This window comes from Pezoporus occidentalis, unplaced genomic scaffold (assembly GCF_034315485.1).
Source record: "Pezoporus occidentalis ecotype Australia unplaced genomic scaffold, CSIRO_AGI_Poc_V1 ctg16, whole genome shotgun sequence".
NCBI classification, from domain to species: Eukaryota; Metazoa; Chordata; class Aves; order Psittaciformes; family Psittacidae; genus Pezoporus; species Pezoporus occidentalis.
In genome coordinates, this window is record NW_026913425.1 from 6,031,918 (window position 1) to 6,053,924 (window position 22,007).

At 35.2% G+C, this 22,007-nt stretch overlaps 1 protein-coding gene across 2 annotated transcripts in view; it reads right to left on the minus strand.

Moving 5' to 3' along the window:
- Nucleotides 1-2,028: 2,028 nt before the first annotated feature.
- The window catches only part of TNPO1 (transportin 1), a 78,300-nt gene continuing 58,321 nt past the window's right edge, over nt 2,029-22,007 (minus strand). Inside the window, exons 15-26 of one of the 2 annotated variants that reach the window (XM_062612470.1) lie at nt 20,895-21,066; nt 19,342-19,428; nt 18,419-18,526; nt 18,062-18,220; nt 17,880-17,967; nt 16,727-16,825; nt 16,412-16,507; nt 13,452-13,527; nt 12,561-12,660; nt 11,068-11,142; nt 8,954-9,096; nt 2,029-7,467 (exon numbers count right to left, since the gene is read on the minus strand). In XM_062612470.1, coding sequence (XP_062468454.1) covers nt 8,989-9,096; nt 11,068-11,142; nt 12,561-12,660; nt 13,452-13,527; nt 16,412-16,507; nt 16,727-16,825; nt 17,880-17,967; nt 18,062-18,220; nt 18,419-18,526; nt 19,342-19,428; nt 20,895-21,066 — 1,168 coding nt within the window. In that variant the 3' untranslated portion in view covers nt 2,029-7,467; nt 8,954-8,988. Of the gene's footprint in view, nt 7,468-8,953; nt 9,097-11,067; nt 11,143-12,560; nt 12,661-13,451; nt 13,528-16,411; nt 16,508-16,726; nt 16,826-17,879; nt 17,968-18,061; nt 18,221-18,418; nt 18,527-19,341; nt 19,429-20,894; nt 21,067-22,007 lie in introns of those variants that run through there. The other variant, XR_009963550.1, reaches the window with a different exon arrangement.

A 22,007-nucleotide genomic window follows, 5' to 3' on the forward strand; every position in this document is an offset into this window, starting at 1 on the left:
TGCTCCTTTTGATGCAGCCCAGGATACAGTTGGCTTTCTGGGCTGCGAGCACACACTGAAGCCAGCTCATGTTCATTTTCTCATCAACCAACACCCCCAAGTCCTTCTCCACAGGGCTGCTCTGAATCTCTTCTCTGCCCAACCTGTAGCTGTGCCTGAGACTGTCCTGACCCAAGTGCAGGACCTTGCACTTACATGTATGTGCAGCATAACTGGGTTTGCTTTCCCGTGGGCCAAGGGGACAAAGAAGGTGTGCTCAAGAAGAATGGGAAGTAACAATGTAGCAAGAAGTGGTAGCAGAGAAACATGTTCATGCATCTGGTTAAAAAAAGTTGCTTAAGCAAAGAAGCATGGACACTAATGCGACTGGCTGAAAGGGCACGTGATCCATTGGCTGGAGACACACACGGTGTGCGATGGAGAAGGATCATTGTTTCGTGATGGAAAAGTACTGAAGGAGCTAACCGCTACTAACCACTAGGCAGAGTACTATAAAAGCCTGTAAGCTCACTCAGTAAACGTCTTTAGTTGCACCACAGCTGGATTCCGTGCCTCATACGCCACACTTTCCTTCAAAAGTGGACTGAGTATTGGAAACAACATCACTTTAAGCCTGCTGTTACTAACATTTGGGTGTCTTTTGGTATATACTGCACATATACAAACCAAGGGTAAATACCTCTGAAAGAAATGCACTTTACATATTTATTTATGTAACAGTATATTTCATTGCAAGTCATTCTGGGATAACAAAAGCTACTAAAATCTACTCTTGACATATATGAAATATTTTATACAATATTCCTACTGAAATACTTTTTCATTTGTCTTTAAATTAGATGTATTTTTTTTATTAAAGAAATAGCATGACCCATTTTGAAAGTACAGGGCTTTGCACTATTGCAATCTGACCACAAACTTAGTCACTAACATTCATTTCACTTATTCAAGATGCTCAGACTCAAAATTAGAGGCCATAGCTTAAGATCAGTCCATAAGCTGATAGCTGGAGACTTGAACAAAACATTGGACAGCAAGATGTTCTATCCTCAGTATCCCACAGGACTGGTGAGGGCTAGTGGAAGCAAAATAAAATGTAACCCCATGCCCTCCCACACAGCCGCTGGTACACTCAGCCAACAGGAGCTCTCCTGCTAATCAACTTGGTCTCTACACACCTGCACTGCTGTTAACAGATATCCCATAGCCTTCTTCCCTTTCCAGAGGCAGAAATCAAAGTCCTTCATTAAGCAGAGTTTCAGCTGAGTATGCAGCAATTAATTTTTCTATTTTATTAACATGTAATTATAAAGATGCATTTTAATGAATTTAATAATTACACTATGGAAGCTGTGCTAGACACTTGCAATTGTCTGAATTGTCTACATGCTACTGACCAACTGTTAAATATTGGAACTGAACATAAAATGTTCAAATCAACATGGGTGGATTTTGCCCAGAGAGCTACTACTGTTAGTTTCATACTTCCATTTTAGAGACTTGTGTATCAGAAAGTTATATAAATGAAGGACAGATCCTTAAATAGTTTGTATTATCACAGTCCCATAAAAGCTAGATAAAATTAGACTAAGACCACTTCAAGTTTTGGTGCAAAGTTTTGAATAATTTTAGTTTATTTCCAGTTAGCTCCTTTTTTAAGTCACATTATTGATAGCACAAACAATAACTCCCTTCCCCTCCCATCCCCCTAATTTGGTCAGACTTAGCAAACATCAGCTGTTTGAAACAAAAATACAGTCAATACAGCATGTCGCAATAGTAAAGCAGTTACCAGTTATCACCCAACACTCCTATTTATACATCAATCTGACAGCATAAAGCATCTAAACTGAACTGACTTCCTTAACTTATCCAAAGATAACTTTATTTTAGGTCAAATATAAATCCTTATGCAAGAGACTCCAGAACTTTCATGCGTGAACCAGAAGAGTGTGCTACTGGGTTGGGCAAAACCCATAAATTTAATATGAAAATTTAATCTCTCATTAAAAATTGGAATGCAACATCTATATTTAAACAACTTTATTAACATAGTCAAGCAGTGATTAACATTCACATCTATTATGTCACATCATACAAATGTAAATACAAAATTACTACAGTACAATATATATTCTCTGCATGATCCAAAATATTTGGTGGCCCCAAAAACTCTTTAAAATTCAGCAGCTTATCAAAAATTAAAACCATATTCTATTTAAAATGAAGTTCTGTTAGCACATAGGCAGACTTCAAGAAATATCACTCAAATTTAGTACAGTTTGAGAGGTTGCAGGAGGATATGTTTGAAGGAAACATTCCAACATTGTGGCAGATACAGACACATCAGATTTAAAGCTTTCAAGCAAAACTCATACAACCTAAGTTGTCAGCAGAAAGATCCAGTCACCTTTAAACTATTTTGTATACTGCATCCAATTAGAAATTTTAGACGTGTCTAGTATTAGTAAGTCAGACAATGCACAACATAACTACCTATCCCCATGAAAAAAAGATTACACTGGAGATTTCAACAGCCAAATGGACGTGCTCATACCAGTGTGTTGTTTTTTTTTTTTAATCACTCTCCTCACAAAAAACACCCAGGCCTTCTCAATTTTGTTGCTCACCCAAAATAAGGAAATAGATACCCAAGGCAAAAGTAGCACAATAGAAGCAGCTTATAGAAAAATGATACTGTACTGTAAGTGCTGAATTCTTTGAGATGTGGATTCGGCTTATTTTGAAATACACTGTAACACCACACAACAATTCATCTTGTGGAGCCATTTTAAACTTCCCTCATGTAAGTACATTCAAGTAAGCATCATGGTTATTCTCGCAGAGTATACTCTACAGGGCAAGCAGCCAGAGTACTCCCCTCAGTGTCCCATTTAAAATAATCTAAAGCTGGCTTGCTCCAACCATTAAGTGCAAAAAGCAAGCATCAGCCTGCATCACAAAATTTCTATTGGAGAATAATACCTAGAAGACTGATGGATGCAAGTCATTCTGGAGAATGCATAGGTGAGTGAAACACACAGCTACTGATCAAGCTTTATTTAGCCAAGATGAGGTTACTGGAAATACTTACATAATATATAACAAATATGTACGCAAACTACACCAGCATCTGAGATAACTGCAGAATGTTTTGCCATTTCACTGTAAAGCTTAACCTTTATCTAAGACAAAAATTTACTCTTTAGACCCTATATAGAAGCTTTATGCATCTATCATCCCCATGAAAAAGACAGTATTGAAGCAGTTAGTGTTAAGTTGCAACTTCTTCCTTTAACAAAATCAGAAACAAATTATTTCCAATATAATGCTGCATTTAAAGCATTTTGCAATAAATATTTCAGTTTTTTGAATATGGATGCATTCTCCTCAGGGGAAGAATGGTTTTGCATCTTATCTGTTAATACATTCAATATGAATAAAATAGGTGAAGCAAAAGTCATTATTGTCCCCAGTAAAAGGTTAATTTAGATTAAGATAGAGAAGCTGTCTGAATGAAATACATAAACTGATATAATTAAGACACATTTTTGTTAGCATGTGTTCTAAAACTGAAAAAGAAAAAAAAGGGTACAAGAGTATTCACCTGAGATAAAGCTAGTATTTGAGTATTTCTAAGTAGCAATGAGTTTCACTTGAGGAAAGCCACTTGAAGTTTGAAAATATACATTTTACTATTATACAATATATGCAGTCTAAGTAATTAAGATTGATGCTAACATAAAAGTCCTAACAAAAAAAAAAAAAATCACAGTGTGTATCCATATTGTTACAAAATTTATGCTACTTCAGAACTTTTAAAAATGATAATGATTATAAACTTTAAACCCATTCTTCTGAAAGTTATCTTCTGAGTACAAGCTTTAAGGAGCAATAAACTAAAGCATAGGAATTATCTTATTACAATTTAAATATATACATATTCATTGATTTAGAAAATAATCAAGCTTTGGAAAAAAATTACAAAATTTATTATTTTTTCTTGCACTGGCTAAAATAATGAACTATTCTGATATTTCTCCCCTAAATGAAACAAGTTGTTTCCTGAACGTGTAATGAAAAAAAATTTTGTATTGAACTTCACTTAAGACTAATTCAACAGCAATTTAGAACTGCCAAAAAGATGCATTTATAAGGATTTTCAATACACTTTCTGTTACCAACTTAGGTTGATCAGCAGCTTTTTTCACTCTCAGAATCCTTCAAAAGGGAAACTTAAAACAGGAAAAAGGCATATATAAAAACAGTAAACACTGACCTCCTGAGGTTCCTACAACAAAAGTATTCAAGTAGAAAATCTACATCATTACTTAGCAGCGGCTATTTCTGTAGTTTAGCACACTAACAGCACTTTATTCAGTGTGTAAGGAGCAAATGAAGTAAGCCGTGCTTTTAGCATGCCAAGAGGCAGAAACACTGGAATGTAACAAAGACAAACTCACAATTCTACCAGTAGAAACATTCAGTCAACATTCAATAACTGTCAAGACTACACCACAAGAATTAAGATGCTTTTTATATATCCCATGATGCAATAATTGAATTATAAATGTTAACGCTGATTCAGAACTTTTCTTACCTCACAGTATACCCTAAATGGCTTCTGCAAATCTCTGCACTATATGATGTGTTAGGAATATGGTTTATTTGCTTTAAAATATACCATGAGAGAACTTACTGATACAAAAGACTATTTTTGTCAGTACTGTTTATTTCTGCCTTATTTTAATTATTTTCCTCGCTGTTATACCAGATCAGTTCACATCTGTATAAATACCTATTAAAATATGTATATACAAAAGTGGCATCCTAAACTAATCCAAGGTGAGGTGGAGTGGTTTTATTTGGTTAAAGGGGCTTTCTGAAATTTAAGAAGTTTAGTTAAACTCAGATTCTAGCTATTATGCTACAGTATTATTTGAGCACATTTTCTATCTACAGACTTTTTAATGTAATTCCTCTGAAATTCTTCCTTAATGTTCAAACACACTCAAAACAAGTTTGGGTCCAAAATAATATCCCACCTTGTTACATATTAAAGGTTTGGGGTGTGTGTTTTTTTTTTTTTTCCTTTCAGAATTTGGTTTTAAAGTGTTTTTAGTGACTATCACTAATTAACTTCAGAGTAATTAGTTAAGAAGGAATTTTATACTTGTGACCAAAGCAATGCCATTTGAAAGCAAGTTATCACATGCAATTTTGACCAAATCAAATAAATACTATGTACTAGCATTACCGAATGTACTTCATATAGTACATGTTCAAACTCTTCTTCAGGCATACCCCATTAAAAATTTACAAAGCCAACAAAAACCCACGGAAGGGAAGTGGGGGGCATTTAAAACATGCATGCTACCATGCATTTAAAGAAAAAAAAATCAAACCTCTTTAAACAGCATTTATAAGTTCACACTCACACAGCTCCAACTTCAGTGCAATGGCTAAATCATTCAACAGTCAAAGAACAGAACCATGCAAAGAGCAAGTTCTTAAGGAAAAAGAAAACCAAAAACAAACCCCAACAAAACAAAACCAAACAAAATCCCCCAGAACTGTTATCCAGTATCCATTTTGCAATGCAAAGGTGAGAAACTAAATCTACAAAAAGGCTGTTATGGCTTAACTTTGTTTTGCAGATTAATTATGCAGCACTTGAAAAATGGAAAGGTGTGGCTTCACCTCTGACCAGCAGAGTTAAAAATCTCTCCATTTTCCTTTATCATCATGGGATACTTTTTAGGCAATCTAAATTATTAAAGACTTGCCACTTTCAGATGGACACAAGATCAAGTGTACCAGTTAGGATTTCACATTCACAGTACATAAGAAAATACACATGGAAGGAAAAGTAAAGGGTTAACTTAACAAGGATTTATTCACAGGAATACATGTAAGTAGAGGAAAAAAAAAAACAAACACAACAGAAAAGCTAAACAAATGAAATGAAGAGGATCCAAACCAACTTTCACTCTGTAGCTTTAAACTTGCACCCTTGTGCATTTAACTACATCACAAAGGGCCACCAACATGCGCCGATACAGTGTAGATACCCTGCATTACATCCATCAACTTAAACATCACTTTAAGATCATGCTTTGAACAAAAAGAAAGCGTAGAATATGTTGAGTGGGAATAAACACAAATAGAGCAATCATGTCATCAACTTCTACAATTGTCTTTACGTGCCAACTAACATTTACGCAGCCTTTAACGGGTCTTACCATGTAACTCATTTTTAGAGATTCTGATAAAATCACTAGTATATAACCATGCAGAAAGCACATCACACTGACAGCACAGAGGCAAGTATTTTGCACAGCTATATCAGCTTTCCACATTGTGCAGGTTACACACAATACAATATCAATCTTATTCTTAACAGATCCTAAAAAGGTATTTCAAGGCCTAATCGTTAACTACAGTACTTTATATCTATATTCTTAATAAAAATAAAATCCACAGAATCTTAAAAGGAATTTTAAATGCAGGGCTATATTGAATTGGTAAACTGTAACACAAAACTGGCGCAACATAGGTAAATGTATACCAATTTCACTCTATGTGATGCAAGCATGCTACTTCCCCACTAATTAAAGTTACTTCTGATCACTATGAGCCAGAACGCATGCCTGAACCTTAAACTGCACGTTAAGAATAATGCCTTACTCTAGAAATGAAATCTAATGAAGTACAATAATCAAATCATATCCACTACTTTAATTCTTCTTTTAATGTTAAAAATTAAAATGTCAATCTTTCCTTTGAAGTGACCCTCCCCTTACCCTAAACATGAAAGGAGTGACTCATTTGGCAGCTTGCAGGTTGCTTCATTTTGTCCAACTTAACCTTTATTACTTTATGATGGGGTTTCTATAGTGTACACTGCAAGTGCCTGCTCCTAACACAGACACAAGCTGCATTTTAACTGTCCTAACTTCATTTGTGTAGTTCTTCATCAACATGCAAATACCTAGGAATCCCATCAAGCAGGATGAAATAATGTAGAAAACCCTTACTTAAAAAACATAAAAGAAAAAAGAAAGCCTTTTGCTGTTTGTGACCCCCATTCTTAGGTTTCTTTTATTGTGCGCAAAATAGATTTCCTCTTTACGTATCCCTATGGTTCAATTATATGGTTCTTATTTTGGTATAATTCCCCACAGTATTCCAAAATGTGCTGTTTTGTGACTAGATTCCTTTTTTTTTTTTCTTCTTCACATCCAGTGCAGAGTTGTAATAGGAGACAGATTTCCACCCACAAAGGCTCCAGATGTTAAAACATTTCCCAACATCGACTTAATACAGTGACGGCAACACCTCCCTCCCGCCCCTCCCAGTAGGGTTGGGATTGTACTGTTTTCCCTACTGGTTTACCCTTCCCCCCAGTAAAGGGTAACATTTTCCCTGGGTGCAGAGGCTCCCTCATAGTCTCCCAGACTGAAGGACCTGTAAAGAAAAAGATAAAAGTATAATTAAATCTTACCTTGAACCTTAAGTGACAGATCTGTGATAAACAATGAGCTTTTTTGCCTTTCTTTTTAAGCAGTAGGTGCCACCCTTTAACATAAAACAAATTTATGCCTAGATTTTCTTTTTTTAAGTCTGTTAAGAAAAGAGTCCATTTATATCAGGTAAATTATTATTCATGAAACAACAATGTAAGCTTTAAAGCTACAATAACAGTTCCACTATTGTGGCTAAGCTTAGATTTCAAGTAAGAGCAGTCCTATATATTCTAACAAGCTTACCCATTTTTAGCACAAAATTATGAGGTAGTTATAACATTGAGAAAGAACATTAAACATAACTGCTATTGAACTAACAACTTCACAACTACGTTGTTAGAGAAGGCATAGTGTCTTCTCAGGTCAAGCTGAGAATAATGGCAGATTTTATCACTTTGGATTCCTCTTTACAAGAGAATTAAAATGCCCTCATTGGAAAATATTTAAATGTTTGAAATTTGTTTATTTTTAACCCACTGGTCAGATCACCATGCAATTCAAAGAGGACTTCTTACATTACTGACTCTGAAAAAATCTTAGGCTGACTTTTAAATAGTAGTCCATTCAACAATAAAACAGAATTACACGATTTACTCATAATTTTAGTACAAAATTATACAGCAAATATCAAATTCATAAAAAGGGTGAAAGAATAAACAATTCACCCTGTTTTTTGGGTAGTATATAGTATCACACTACTTCACACATGGGAAATCTGCTTCATACAATGTGCACCTTGCAGATACCAAGGTGGTATAACAACATAACTATTTTAGAATGTACTATCACTGTTCTTTGTTGTTCTTTTCACTCTCTTCAGAAAACTGTAACAATTCTGAATTCATATACTAAGACATGGCAATAATAAGCACATCAAACTCCCCAAAACATCAAGCTCTACAGTTACAGTAAAGTTACAAATCAGCATAACATCCTTTATTCAGTGCAAAGATCACGTAATATGTGGCTATGAGTATGTTTGACTTCTCATTGCTAAAGTGTTAGCAAACTTGCTTTCCTATCCTAGAGGAATAGTCCTCCTTGGACCACATCTGCCATTACTAATTTGTAAGACATAAAGTAGCCTGTATCTTTCATATAAGGGATTGAAGATTATACTCATAATTTGCTTCTTAAACTTGAACAGGCGCTTTGTTAGATCTATGCTTCCAACCTTATCATGATGCATTAATTGTGCATATCATACACTCACTTTCTATTTTGCTGTAAAAATAAAGCAAGACAGTCACGTGCTTTCGCTACAGCTACCATCATTTAGGTATATTATCACCCCTTTTTTTTAACTTCTCATAGGAAGCACATCTGAAAAATTCCTAGTCTGATGAATTATTTATGTTTCATGTAATGCAAACAGGGAGGAAGTTTGTTACACAGCTCTGTTTAGCAAGGAAGATATGGGCGCTTACCTCTAATTATGGGACTGCAGCTACAGTGCATGAGGTTAAACTCCATAGTAAGCTGCAAGGCGCTCTTTTAAGGGAAGCGGAAACTGGTCAGAGAAACGCCTCCAATTCTCATCCCCAACTTGATTTTTAAATCCATGAAGAATCTACAAAAGAGAGAGATGGGAAGTCAAGATAATTACTAAACAGAGGATACGTTATTTACTAGCAACACATACAGTGAGGTGCAAACTGTATATATTGCTGTATTTAAATTGTATTTGACTTTATTGTATTTAATTAATATTGAATTAAATTGTACTAAGAAACAGAAGAAGTCTAGTAATGTCTTTCTTCACTGAAATGCTTTCTTTTAAGGGTGACATACTCAATATAGCTTCTCACAAAAATTAGTCTGTGTATACATATGTATTTTTAATGAGCAAAATGACTTAAAACCTAGTTAGGCCATTTCAGAATGGTATATATTTTACCAATTGACACAGTTTATATACGTTAAGATTACTGTATTCACATTTCTTTTTTAAATGTACAGTATGTTGTGGGAAGAAAGCTGAGCCAAAACTACAGCCAGCTGTTAACTGCAGTTTAACAGAATGAAAACCTGTCAATTCCTAGCACAAATACAAAAGCACACTGTGAGAACTCTTTTTTTTTCTTTTTTTTTTTTTACCATGGAACCTGTAAGACAACTCTTACTAAAAAGGAAACTCTTAACATTTTTTGCATTTTGAAAGAACAGGGATCCACAGACAAGGGTAGTCAAAAGCCAGTGAAAGAGGGGAAAAAAGCCCTACAGGTTTCAGTCTGGACCTTCCAACATAATAAATTAACTGAAACCCACAAAAATTAAATGAAGTTCTTAGTATGCTAGCTCTAAAAACAGGAGGTTGAAAGGCAAATGTTAGAAAGAACAAAAGCAGATGAAACAGCTCCTCCTCATAGGAAATTATGCAATGATAGTCCAAAGTTTTGGTTTTCTGTTCTAAAGTCAATGATACTAAATCGTGGAATAGTCAGTCATGAACATATCCTCACAGTAAAGTTAAAGCTCATGGCACCAAGTTCAGGCTCAACACAACATTCTCAAGCAAGCTGTTCTTCAACAGAACATAGTGATAACGACGTTACAGTATCACCAGTTAACTTACTGCTTTTCTCCCTCAGACCTTCTATAAGCAGGCTCACCTCTCTTTCCTAACTCAAAGGGTCAGATTAGCCACCTGCCAAGAAACTACTGAAAATCTAAGAACATTCAGGTATGACAAAAGGAACACTATTAAAATAATCTTCCAGTAGAGTTAAAGCAAGTGAGCTTCAGCTACAGTCTTCAGTCTTGCTTTTATAGAGCGATAAAATTCTTAGGGCATATATCAGGTTTCAACACTGGCAGCTCTTCTACCCATGCTCTTGGGAGTGGTATTTTCTCTCAGCTCTAGTGCTACAGAACAAAACAAAACAAGCAGGTTTTTTGAAATGTTTCTGAAAGGCACAATTATTGCTGGACAAACACCTAACCGGACTACAGCAATTATGTATTCATGAAGAAGTAATCTAAAAATGCGCATGCCATCACTTGGAGAATGCTTTGTCTCCTTTCCTGCATGGCAAAAAGCACAACAGAATAAACTTTAAAAAGGAAGGGTGGCCTTATACCGCATGACAAAGAACCATTGTGTCTAGTTTGAATGCATTAGATCCCACACAGAGAACTTCGGAAGAATCTGAAAAAGAGGAGTCTTAACTAACTGAAGCAGGTGTCCAATGCTGAAGGACCAGTGCAGAAACACTCACTGAGACTGCTTTGGACAATCATCACAGACTGCATCCTGGACTTCCTTTTGAGCTTGTAAGTATTTGCTGTTTCCTACTGCTGATACGAAAATACTCATCAGCTGTGCATTTCCTGGACATGATGTTCCTTTCGAGACCAGTTATCCAAGAGGCTAACTAGGACAGGATTTTTATATTGTTTTGTCTGAAAACGTATGGCCTTGCAAAGAAGCCTCCACAACCACACATACAGTAAGTGCTAACAGTGGAACAGAAAACAAGAAAAAACCCAAAGGATCCAAAACAACTACCCGTAGGATATACTGTCATATTAGACACCTTACCTTACAGAACATGTCTCGGAGATCATCTTTTGGGCTAATCCATGATGCAACAGCATCACAAAAAAAAATAAAGTCCTATAAGATTAAACAATCATATAGGTTAGAAATCTCAATTTACATGTCTGAAAACAATACTTGATGTTCATTCTATGAACTATGTAGGGTCTTCAATCATAATTAACAACTGCTTTTGTTTTTGTGTATTTATTTTCCAGTTAATTCAGACAATAGTAGTAAGCTATTGTATGCCTAAGTGTTCAGAAATAGAAATAGCTGATTGTAGGAATTGCTTTGTTTAATCAGATTTTTGATTTAATAAACCCACAGTTGAAACCCCAACTGTCCCCTCCCACACTACAGCTGTCTAACGTTAATTCTTTCAGTACACATACCAAGTTCAAGAATCAATCACCTTAATAACCAGCAAGAAATTCAAGAATACGGTTGTAACACTCTCTCACACATTTCCAATTGGGGAAAAAAGCTGTTTTGTTTCTTTAAGCAGAGCCAAAAGATTTTTCTAGGATACACAGAATGTTTATCACACAGACTTAAAACTAAAACCACCCCGAAATCCCTAATCCCCCATCCGCTGTCATGCATTACCTCCCAGTACACTAGTAAGACATGAGTCTTTAATCATTAAATTGGTGATGCCCATGTTTTTGGCTAGGTACTGAGGATAACAACTACAAAGACAGAGAGATGGGATAATGAGGAGAATCTTTGATCATGCCCTCCCCTCATGGAATGTGAAAGAACAAATGGACAGCAGCAGAGAAAAATGCTAAGTACAGAAAAAGTGAAATGAACTGAAAATTTCAAAACAAGGTGTTCTTGTGTTTCACAAAGAATTACAGACAGAGAAGAGGGAAAATAACCTTCTTTTTCCTCTTAGAAAATATTACACTGGTACTTTATTTTGGAGGTGTGGAGACTAAAGAGCAAGTCACACTGTATTCTTCAGATGTACCTTTTATTTTAAAGACATGCATGTTCCTCGTCACATTGACTAACCAACATATCCAAAGTTGAAACAGTATCTTCCCTACCCAAGTTTTAAGAATGAAGGGGAGGTTCCTGTTTTTGTCCTGTTTCTTGTTTTAAAAACATAGGTTACATCTAGAAAATAGGTTTAAGTATGTAAATTTTTGCCTTAGATTTTCATACAGATCCTGACTAGAACCCCACAAGTATCAAAATGCAGTTATTTTAACCAAAGTTCATTACTTACATATTCTTTGTAATTAAAAGGCAAAATCTGAATTTAGTAAGACTCTTCTCCTTTCATTTGCTAGGTGATAATTACTTAAGCATCCTGATATGTATCATTAGCAATATAAACATTTTGGCCTCCTTGACCTCATAATAAGGCTACATCGTGCACTGCAGGGAATCACATCAAGCTGAACTTTTTTTACACTCCATATACAGCTTTCACTACATTTCACATGAGTAAAGAAAACAAGTTTAAATCTATTCATGTATCTTACTTGGACTACTCCACTGGGGTTGACTGAGATCATGGTACATATCCCACGGAACGCTGAATCCTTTTCCTCATTGTCTCTTATGTTTCTCAGAGAGGTGCACCTAGCAGGTTGGAAAGCAAAACTTAGCTGACTCTACTACTTTTTTCTTCAACCAAGTTAGAACTAGATCATGGTATCTGATGGAATAAGTCACACTGATTAAGATGATTTGAAACCCTATTTTGAACTCTTAGAAAAACATTTGTTGCACAGTCTTTATTAGTAAATTCCCATGAGGGATCATCTACAGAATCTCGTTCTCCTGTTGCACTATATACAGTTAGAAAGTGTGACCTGCATTCCATTAAATACGAAAGAGACATGTATCTGTAATATTTATAAAAACTATCATTATTAGAAGCGGGACATATAATACTATCACAGTATGAATTATGTCAGATACCACTTACAGAACAGTTATTTAAGTTTTACAGCAGCAAGCAAGCTATTTTATACATAACAAATCTATAACATATATTCCTTACAGCAATTCAAGCCTCAGACTGAATTTTAAGTAATGCACGGTTTAAATTCTACAGTATTTGCATGCATCGTATTATCATTCTGGTGGATTTTAAAATGCTCTTTCATAGTCAAGCTTTAACACAGCAAGCATGTGACAATCTTATCCCATGCATAAATTAGTCGTTAGCCACAACATAAAGAATACATGACGGTGCTACTAAAAACTCACAAACCTGATAGGACAAGATTAGTCACATGGTTGGCAATGATTAAGGATTGAGATTTTGTAACCAACTGAAAATATATCTAAAAGTGAGATAGAAGAAAGAAAGAAAGAAAGAGAGTGAAGAAAAATGAATTAAAAAAAAAAGATTGAATAATACACACCAGGGTCTTATAAACTGCTGTAGCATGGGGGCCACCTCTTGAGGACAAACGTAACCAAGACGACCAATTGTTATTGCTAAGGTAACGCAATCACGGTTATACACCACCAAACGCCAACCAAGACATGAGCAAATGAGGGGGGAGGAGAAAAAATAAAGAAAAAACAACAAATAACTCAGAAACAGAAACCAACAGAATCTGTGTATGATAATAAACATAAGATTTCACCAGTGCTGTTTATTACCACCCCCTATATAAGAGGCAGCAACATATATGGTATACTCTCCAGGGTAAAAGAAAAATTAAAGAAGTAAATGAGAGAACACCAAAAACACAATTTAAAAACCAAAGGCTTTGTCATGTAAGCGGTCATTCTGTCCTCTTCAGAGTAATCTCTTCCAGTAAATTTACCTAAGTTTTGAAATGTTTATTAAAATGTAATTTTATGGATACTCTTGATAAAAAGGAATTAATCGTTTTCAATTTTAGATTCAAGTATTCTAATTTTTTTTTTGTCAATATTTAGAATTCAAATTTTAATAGGTTTACTTTATAAGTAAAGATACTTTTATAAATACTTTTGCATGGAAAATACTGTGGTCTAGAAAACACTTAATAGATGAAACACTTCTCAAAGAGCATGAAATATTTGTCTTCTTAACATTGTAATTATAAATAATATCATAAATCCTCTGATTTAAAGTGGTTGCTAACTCACAGCAACTGACTGCAGGAAAAACTGATTCTTTAATCCAAGTATTTCTCCTGTTCACAAAAGGCTTCCTCACAGAAGCTGTGTTAGAATCAGACTTCTGATACCAAGGCATAAAGATACATGAAAAGCAAAATTGCTTCATTACATGATTAGGTAGGTCTGTCCTTTGTTCTGAGGGACAGACTGAAGGAAAATATCATCATACAAATGTGTTTTAATGGTGTTTGCTCAACTCACAAAAGATTAATCTTTAGAAAAAGGAGAGGGTGGGGAATAATGTATCAGGATCACTTGAAGCAAAATACATGAATAATACTAAAATCCAGCAGATTTATATGAAGCAGAGAAAGGAAACCTATGTTCAAGGGACATACTATGCAACACTCTAATTAACAGGCATTTGTGAACAGTTTCATGAAACATGCAATAAAGCAGATGATGCTTTCTCCAACAAAAGTTTGGTGTAGGATATACTAGCAGTTTGAAATATATTCACTTCATGTCATCTGCAGCTCACTGGCAATGTACTTTTTTGTCCTGATGTTACTCAATTTCAATATGCAGTGTCTAAAATCTTCAGCACTTATAACTTACAAAACTGCACTTGAAGTGCTACTTCCAAATGAAAATATATTTTTAAGTTTTATCTGTAAATTGTCACAGCTACGGTCTGTACAAGAAACAGTAATCTCTGTGAAAGCTCAACTTTTTTGTATGTACTGTTTATTTTCTACGCAATTACTTTTATTTAAGGTGGTTTAATGCTTCCGTGGAAGTGTTTTCATAGCTCACTGCATAGGAAGCTAAAGCAGAAAACAGTGATATTCTTACACATACTAGTGGCACACAGCACAATACCCCACAACAAACTTATAATAAATACACCACACTCAACATTTATTTGCAGTTATGCACCCACATTTAAAGTAACTATTCAGAGAATTAAAAAAAAGGAAAAAAAAAAAAAAGAAAAAAATGTCAGTGTTTGGATGCTTCCAAAAATTTTCTAACAATGATGGAAGCAAACATTTAAGTACTGGATGCCTCTCTGTTACAGGTGTTACACATCCATTAGTGTGGAGTAAGGGTGTCTGGGCAGAGGCACGAGGAAAGAGAATTTTTATTGCTATACTATTCCATGGTGTATTTCACAATAAGTAGGTGTATGCTTCAAAATTATCTTCACAAGAAGTAGTACCTATAATATGCCAGACAACTAGGTAATTTTTTACTTTAAGTTCACCTTCCATGCCAAATGGGGGAAGGGAACAGGAACAAAGAAACTGCAGCATTTAAGTTTAGAGAATAACAGAGGAACAATATGCATTGAAAAATCTCTCTCCAATAAATCCCTTGTTTAGCTCAAAAAATACAACTGTACCACTGTATTTGCATAATTTTAAATCTTGTCAGGTGCAACGACTAAGCCATACTTTCCTTACAAGACAATTAGTTTTCAAACAGAGGGGGCGGGAGGGGAGAGTCTCAATTAGTAAAATAGTAAAACAGAAACATAATTATTAATAAAGTTTTGCTAAAGTATGGAAGGTGCTCCTTATACCAGAACATGCCCTCTATAAATGCAAAAGAAACAAGCCTCAGAAATTTCAATTCAGTAAGGCATTTGAGGATTGATTTGGAAGGCAAAGCTATGGTCCAGAACAGAAAACATGCATGCCATTATTGGAATTCTTTTCAGGAATTTGTTAAGTGACCAGATAGTAGAAGGTTTACAGAATCTTAGTTATGTTGTAAAACTGCCATCACAGATCTAGATTTTTTTAGCACAATATTACAAGTTTATCTTATTAAAAAGTACATTTTTTTGTAAATTCAGAAAGTTCATTATTTGTTTCATATATGCCAATTATGTTTGTTTCAGAAACTAGACATATATATACAGTACACATGTAAGGACATGCATATATTAAAATCAGTGTGAACTAAGTCTTTAAGTGTTACTGCATACATCTGTCAATTCAATACATAAATAAAACTGGAAGAATACTTAAACAGATAAATAAATATTGTAAAAGTGAGAAAGCACTTAGGAATCTAGATATATGATAGTTTTCTTCAAGACTGAGACTTGTAAGAACTTCTGCAAAACAGAGTTGCTTTTGCTTATAAAAGCCAAATACATAGTAACAGAATCAGTCCTGGTGTGGTTGCCCTATGCAGTTTTTAAAATAATTATAAAAAATATCTAGTTCTCTTCACCATGTATGGATCAGTTTTTGGGTACCTGTGTTCTCTAACAACGTCTTTGGTGTGTTGGGTCTGTTAATTATTTCTACAAGCTGGTGCAACACCATTGGAATATAAGGCTGCATCTCTATACCTGAAACAACCAAAGAAAAAAGAATATTCAGAAGAAAATGAGCTTTAATACACATAATCTAAATAGACTGGGTACTTACTAAACTGGAACTAACTGAAGTTACTAAAAAGGAACAAGACTCTTGGATTTTATTTAAATTTTTACATGAAAGTATCACAGTGCTCCCCACCTCCCAAATCATGCTAAATGTGCAGAGATTCAAGGAAAAAAACATCTTACCCATCTGTATGGAGATTTCTCCAATTGCCCAGGTGGCATTGTTACACACAGAAATGAATTCAGGGTTTAGGTTGGTTCCCAAAATTGGCATGAAATCAGCTAGAAAGAGCAACATTTTAAAATCTCACCACACAATACAATTATCTTGTCCCATTACTGTAAGATCATGGGGGGGGGAAGAGAAGTTTTTTAAAGAAATAGTGTAAGCCTATTTAAATGCTTGGAAAGTGTTACACATGAATTTACAAGAGCTATACTTCTGCTATATGTCAGATTAACCTGAATTTTAGAATCTAAGCAGGTCAATGCAGATCTTTCCAAATTCTGCTTTAAAAATGTTTCTAATTGGCTTTATGTAACTCTAGAAACCTTTTTTTCTCCCCTTCCTTTGCTTGGGTAGGGGGAGTGAGGGTAAGAAGGGAGAAGAAAAAAAAGCTACAAGTACTTGCAAATTTATAGTATAGTTGAACAACCCTCAAATCACCTGGATAGCTATGTACACAGCTATGCTTGGGGGGAAAAAAAAAAAAAAGCTGAGGAGGCAATCACATCTTTGATTAAATTTGAAGAAAAAATTAGTTACAATGATAGATAATAGCACCAGCCAAATGAATTCTAAATGCCAAGCCTATCCAAGCATTCACTTGGCAAGTTAAGTTTATCTCAAGAGTATCTGTGGGTAAAGCCAGCAAACATCACGGAAGTGTGTAACTGATGATACTTCCTTACTGCAATTAAAGCAAAAAAAAAACATCTAAAACCTTTCTTCACGCCAAGTTTTCTAGTTTATGTATATAATTTTATGTAACAGTATATTCTAGTAGAACAAAAAAAGCTGTAAATTCAAGAATTTATCAAAGCAAGCAACTATACTAATTGGAGTATATCTGTTTTGCTGTATTCCAGCACAACAGGCAGTTTGTTACATCATAAAAATCAAGGACAAAATTAACTTTTGCACTGTCTACAAAAATAAGAACATTTATTTTAAGCACACAATTTGAAAGACAGAGGACTAGATACTGTTCCTGATGAAGGAAAATGGAAACTTACATCATGAAAAGGCAACCCACAGAATAAGGAACTTAACAATAGCTAAACCAGCCTCTTATCAGTTCGTAAGACAATTATTTAATATGTAAATGAAACATACCAATGCAAGGCTTAACATGCTGAAAACACGCCTTTGTCAGATCACCTAACAATGCAAAAGAACTCTGCCGTACCTCTGGCATTTTATCCTAAAGAGAAGAACAAAAAAAATAACAATTCTAGAAGTGTTTCTGTCTCTCTTAAGAAAGAAAATCCTTAGATCAAACAGGTTGCTCATCTCACCTGCATGCATTGGTACATTAACGTCAGGATATTACTACGAGCCACTAGCTGTTCAATGTTGCCTCCAAGTCCTTCAGCTAAACCACTGAGCAAATCAAGGGCCACGATCATGAAATCTTTATCTGGAGCCTCATATTGGTCTGGCTGAGCATTGTGCAACTGCAACAAATAAGTACACATTTTCAACATATTAGATTTTTCTCAGGGGTATGCATAAAAAAAAGTTTCAGAACTGCAGCGTCATTTACATATTCAATAGTTACGCTACAGATTTCTCTGCAAACCCTAACTTTATATAGTTAATATACTGGTTTAAGGAGATAAAATGCAAGCACTGGAATAGCAATAGAAAAATACCATGGCTTGTGCAAGTGTCTTCTGCACCAGATTTACACAACGCTGGTACACAGGTTCACAGTATGGAAGAAAGCCAGATTGCAAGGCAGTAGCAACTGACGACAGGCACTGGAATTAACAAAAAAGACAGAAAACAGTCACTACCTTTCCCCACATTCCTGAAGTGCCTTTTACTTGGAAGCGGTAAATTAAAATATATTAGTATTTTAAGTATACCCACATGTAACTGATTAAGTAAACACAACCTAGACAGGCAGTACCTGTTAGCTGAGCCAAGGCAACTATCAGCAAGTTGTTACTCTCTTCTCTGTATGCCAGTTGAGAAAATTTCTCAGCAGCATCATCTTCTTAGACGTAGCCAATATAGTGCATACAACACCAGTTACGACAATTCTGCCAGCATTTATATTAAGCTTCAGTATCTTGAGTATGTACAAGCCCTAACATTACCTAAGAGTTATGAAATTAATTTTTCTAGAGATGCTTTCTTGTTTCAGACTTGAAAAGTACAGAGAATAGACTACATGATCTGGTTCATACCTTCAGCTTGCCTGACAATAGTTTTAATGGAGGGATGAAGGGAGAGCAAGGAGAGAGAAGACAAGAATAAAAGGATAGAACATTTTTTCCTCTCAAAGAATCCCATCAAACACTCCAGAATGGCAGAAAAAAAAAAAACACAAAAAAAACCCCCAAACAACAAACCAAACCAAAACCAATAAAAACCTAAAAGACTTCCTCTAAACCTAAGACAATTCCTCAGGCACAAAATTTTCCTCCTACAGTCAGAATACTTCCTCCATAATAGGAAATACCTAGCACTCTCAACTTTTATAGTCTTACTTCATAGTAAGAGTATGTATAGTAGGAAGTATAGTTCTTAAGATAAGTTGATAAAAAAATATTCCAATTCTAACATTTACCTCTAATAAAGGGAAGAGATCTTTATCCTCATCCTTCAGCATGTTCCACTTCTGGATTAATGGAGGCATTAGCATCTGAATATATTCCTGTTTAGGATGAAAATACACCAACTGCTGAAACACTTCACTGCATACTATTTTATTTCAAGGCTAGAAAATTATGTATTATGAACTTATATTCTACTTTTTCAGCAAAAAAAACCTGTTATAATGTAATTCAATCATTGTTGCAATATGCATATATAGTTCAATATTCGAATTTACCATTTGTATTCTAAGATTTATTGCTGCAGTATGTAAGTCCCTTTGCAGAGTGAATCTGCTCCTCCAGGTTTGGGGTTCCAGTCTAGCTGCCTGAGTTGTTACAAATCTGTATGATTGCCTCAGGGACTATGGAAAATGTTTTTACTAGCCATGCAGTCTGGCTGTGCATCTGCCACCTGCTTTTCTCAACTATTTCCCACTGCTCTGATGCTACAGCTCCACCCCCACTAGTTCCTGAAACCACTCCATCCAGCAACTAACTACCCACGAAGAAAGTAATTTCCTATCCCTGCAGAAGTATGCACGTACTCATTCTGTATAACTGCTGCACGTTGCATCTTCCCTGTCACTGCACAGCCAGAGTCAAAAGGACATTGAGCAAGGCATCCCTATCATGCTGCTACTCCCAGAAGGTATCTAAAGAGCCAACATGCTACCAGCTAATGCTGTGTCCAAAGATACAAAATTCTGTGTGACTGAAGTCTCACCATCACCAGGAGCTTCCACTTAGCTTCCTCCTAGTACTGTTAAATGTTAAGATGGCTAGGGCCAAAGAGATTGAAAAAGAGGTCTTCTGATGGTGTGGGATTTTCACTTGCAAGTAAAATGCCATGGAAACAGCTTAAAAAATTTTATTCTAGTGTGTCCATGTCATATGAAGCACTACAGAGAAATAAATTTCAATCACCATCATAAGTTGCACACATGTGACATGTACGCATATTCCATTAGTTAATATAGGTATACTAAAAAAAAAAATCCCACTATATTTGCCTGTATGTTTTCTGTACTTTGCCCAAAGGATTCTGTTTTGATATATAAAATGTGTGTCTCCCTGATAAAACAATTTCTACTGACAGTGTGCTCCAATACATTAGAAAGAGACACACGGGGTAGCTTAGTTATGCTTAAAAGTGGTTACTGAAAACGGTGTGGTCATTAGAAATTAAAACACACATTCTGCCAATTTCTCTGAAGTCCCATTTCACATCTATATTGAGATATATATCTATTCTGAGCTGAAAAACTTTGAGCATGAGAAAAAAAAGATCGAATCACAGTAAGAAACATGTTTCACAAGCCACCACCACACTGAATCATGTATTCAAAATGGCAAATGTTTGTGTATATGCAGTCTACCTAATTTACCCATACATATTTAGTGTTATTGAAACCTACACAGAAATAATAGTGTTTCTGTTTTATAGCATGTAAATCATGCTTCAAAAAACACTGAACCAGTTTTTCAATTATGAGGAGTGCTTCTACAGAATATAAGGTATACTCACTGGTTTATTTAGATGATGTCCTACAGAATCTGCTAGAGTTCCTATAGCATCATAAAGAATGAGCAGGTTTTTATGCTGGTATTTACTAAATGCGAAGACCAAAGTGTCAAGTATATATGCAAGATAAGGAACAAGCTCTGTACAAGCCTCCTCTTCTAGAGTAGCAAAGGCACTGAGGAACAGAAAAAAAAACAACAGGTCAGTTACTATTCTGGAAAAAAACAAACTAAGACAACCCCAAAATGCCCCAACCTACCCACTTTTGCTTATACGTAAAACTGTATTTAGTCCTTAAATTCATCCCAAATGTTTTCAGATTGGTGTTACTGAGATAACCTTGATCTATTTTGACTGAACATGTAAGATTCAGCTCATACTGTAATGAACAAAATTAAAATATACTACCATAAAATCTGTTGTGTATATGCATGAAACCCCCACCAAAAAATATTACTGTACACAAGTTCCAGTATACTAACTGAAATAGTAGGAACCATTAGAAAATCTGTTCGCTTCAGTTAAAAACAGCCCACTCTCTTTATGCTGTAACTGCATATAGAAGCCCTAGTGCTGTTATGCCAGTAGACTGCCAACATCAGCCTGTACTTTCAGGAGTTCACACAGACAAAATGTTATGGGGAAAAAAAAAGTCACAAAAACCAGATACATAAAGAAATGGAAAACTAAAAGCAAAGACAGAGGACGAACACTTTTAGCCAGCCGGTCAAAGCACACACCACGGCATCATGGAAAAACATTTCAAGTTTTCTGTCAAGTGTCTGAACAACAGCATTAAGAAAACCCACCCAAAGCAAACAAAAAAAAGCCCCCACACCAGACATGCTGCTTTAGAAAAACAGTAGAGAAAGGAAAAAATTATGAGCTATTGAAGATTTACTGGCCTAGCTTGTGTCAACAAGATTATTATTAGCCTGTCTCTGCACTAAAAATGCATGCATCACCACATGAAGCAAACAATCCCCTACTAGCATGCTACCAAATACAGAAATGCTTTTTTCTTAACACAATGCAATGGTAAACACTAAGTAGCTAGCATTCTTATTTATCTGTTATTCTATTGTGTTATTATGAATTATTTTTTCAGAAAGGCAT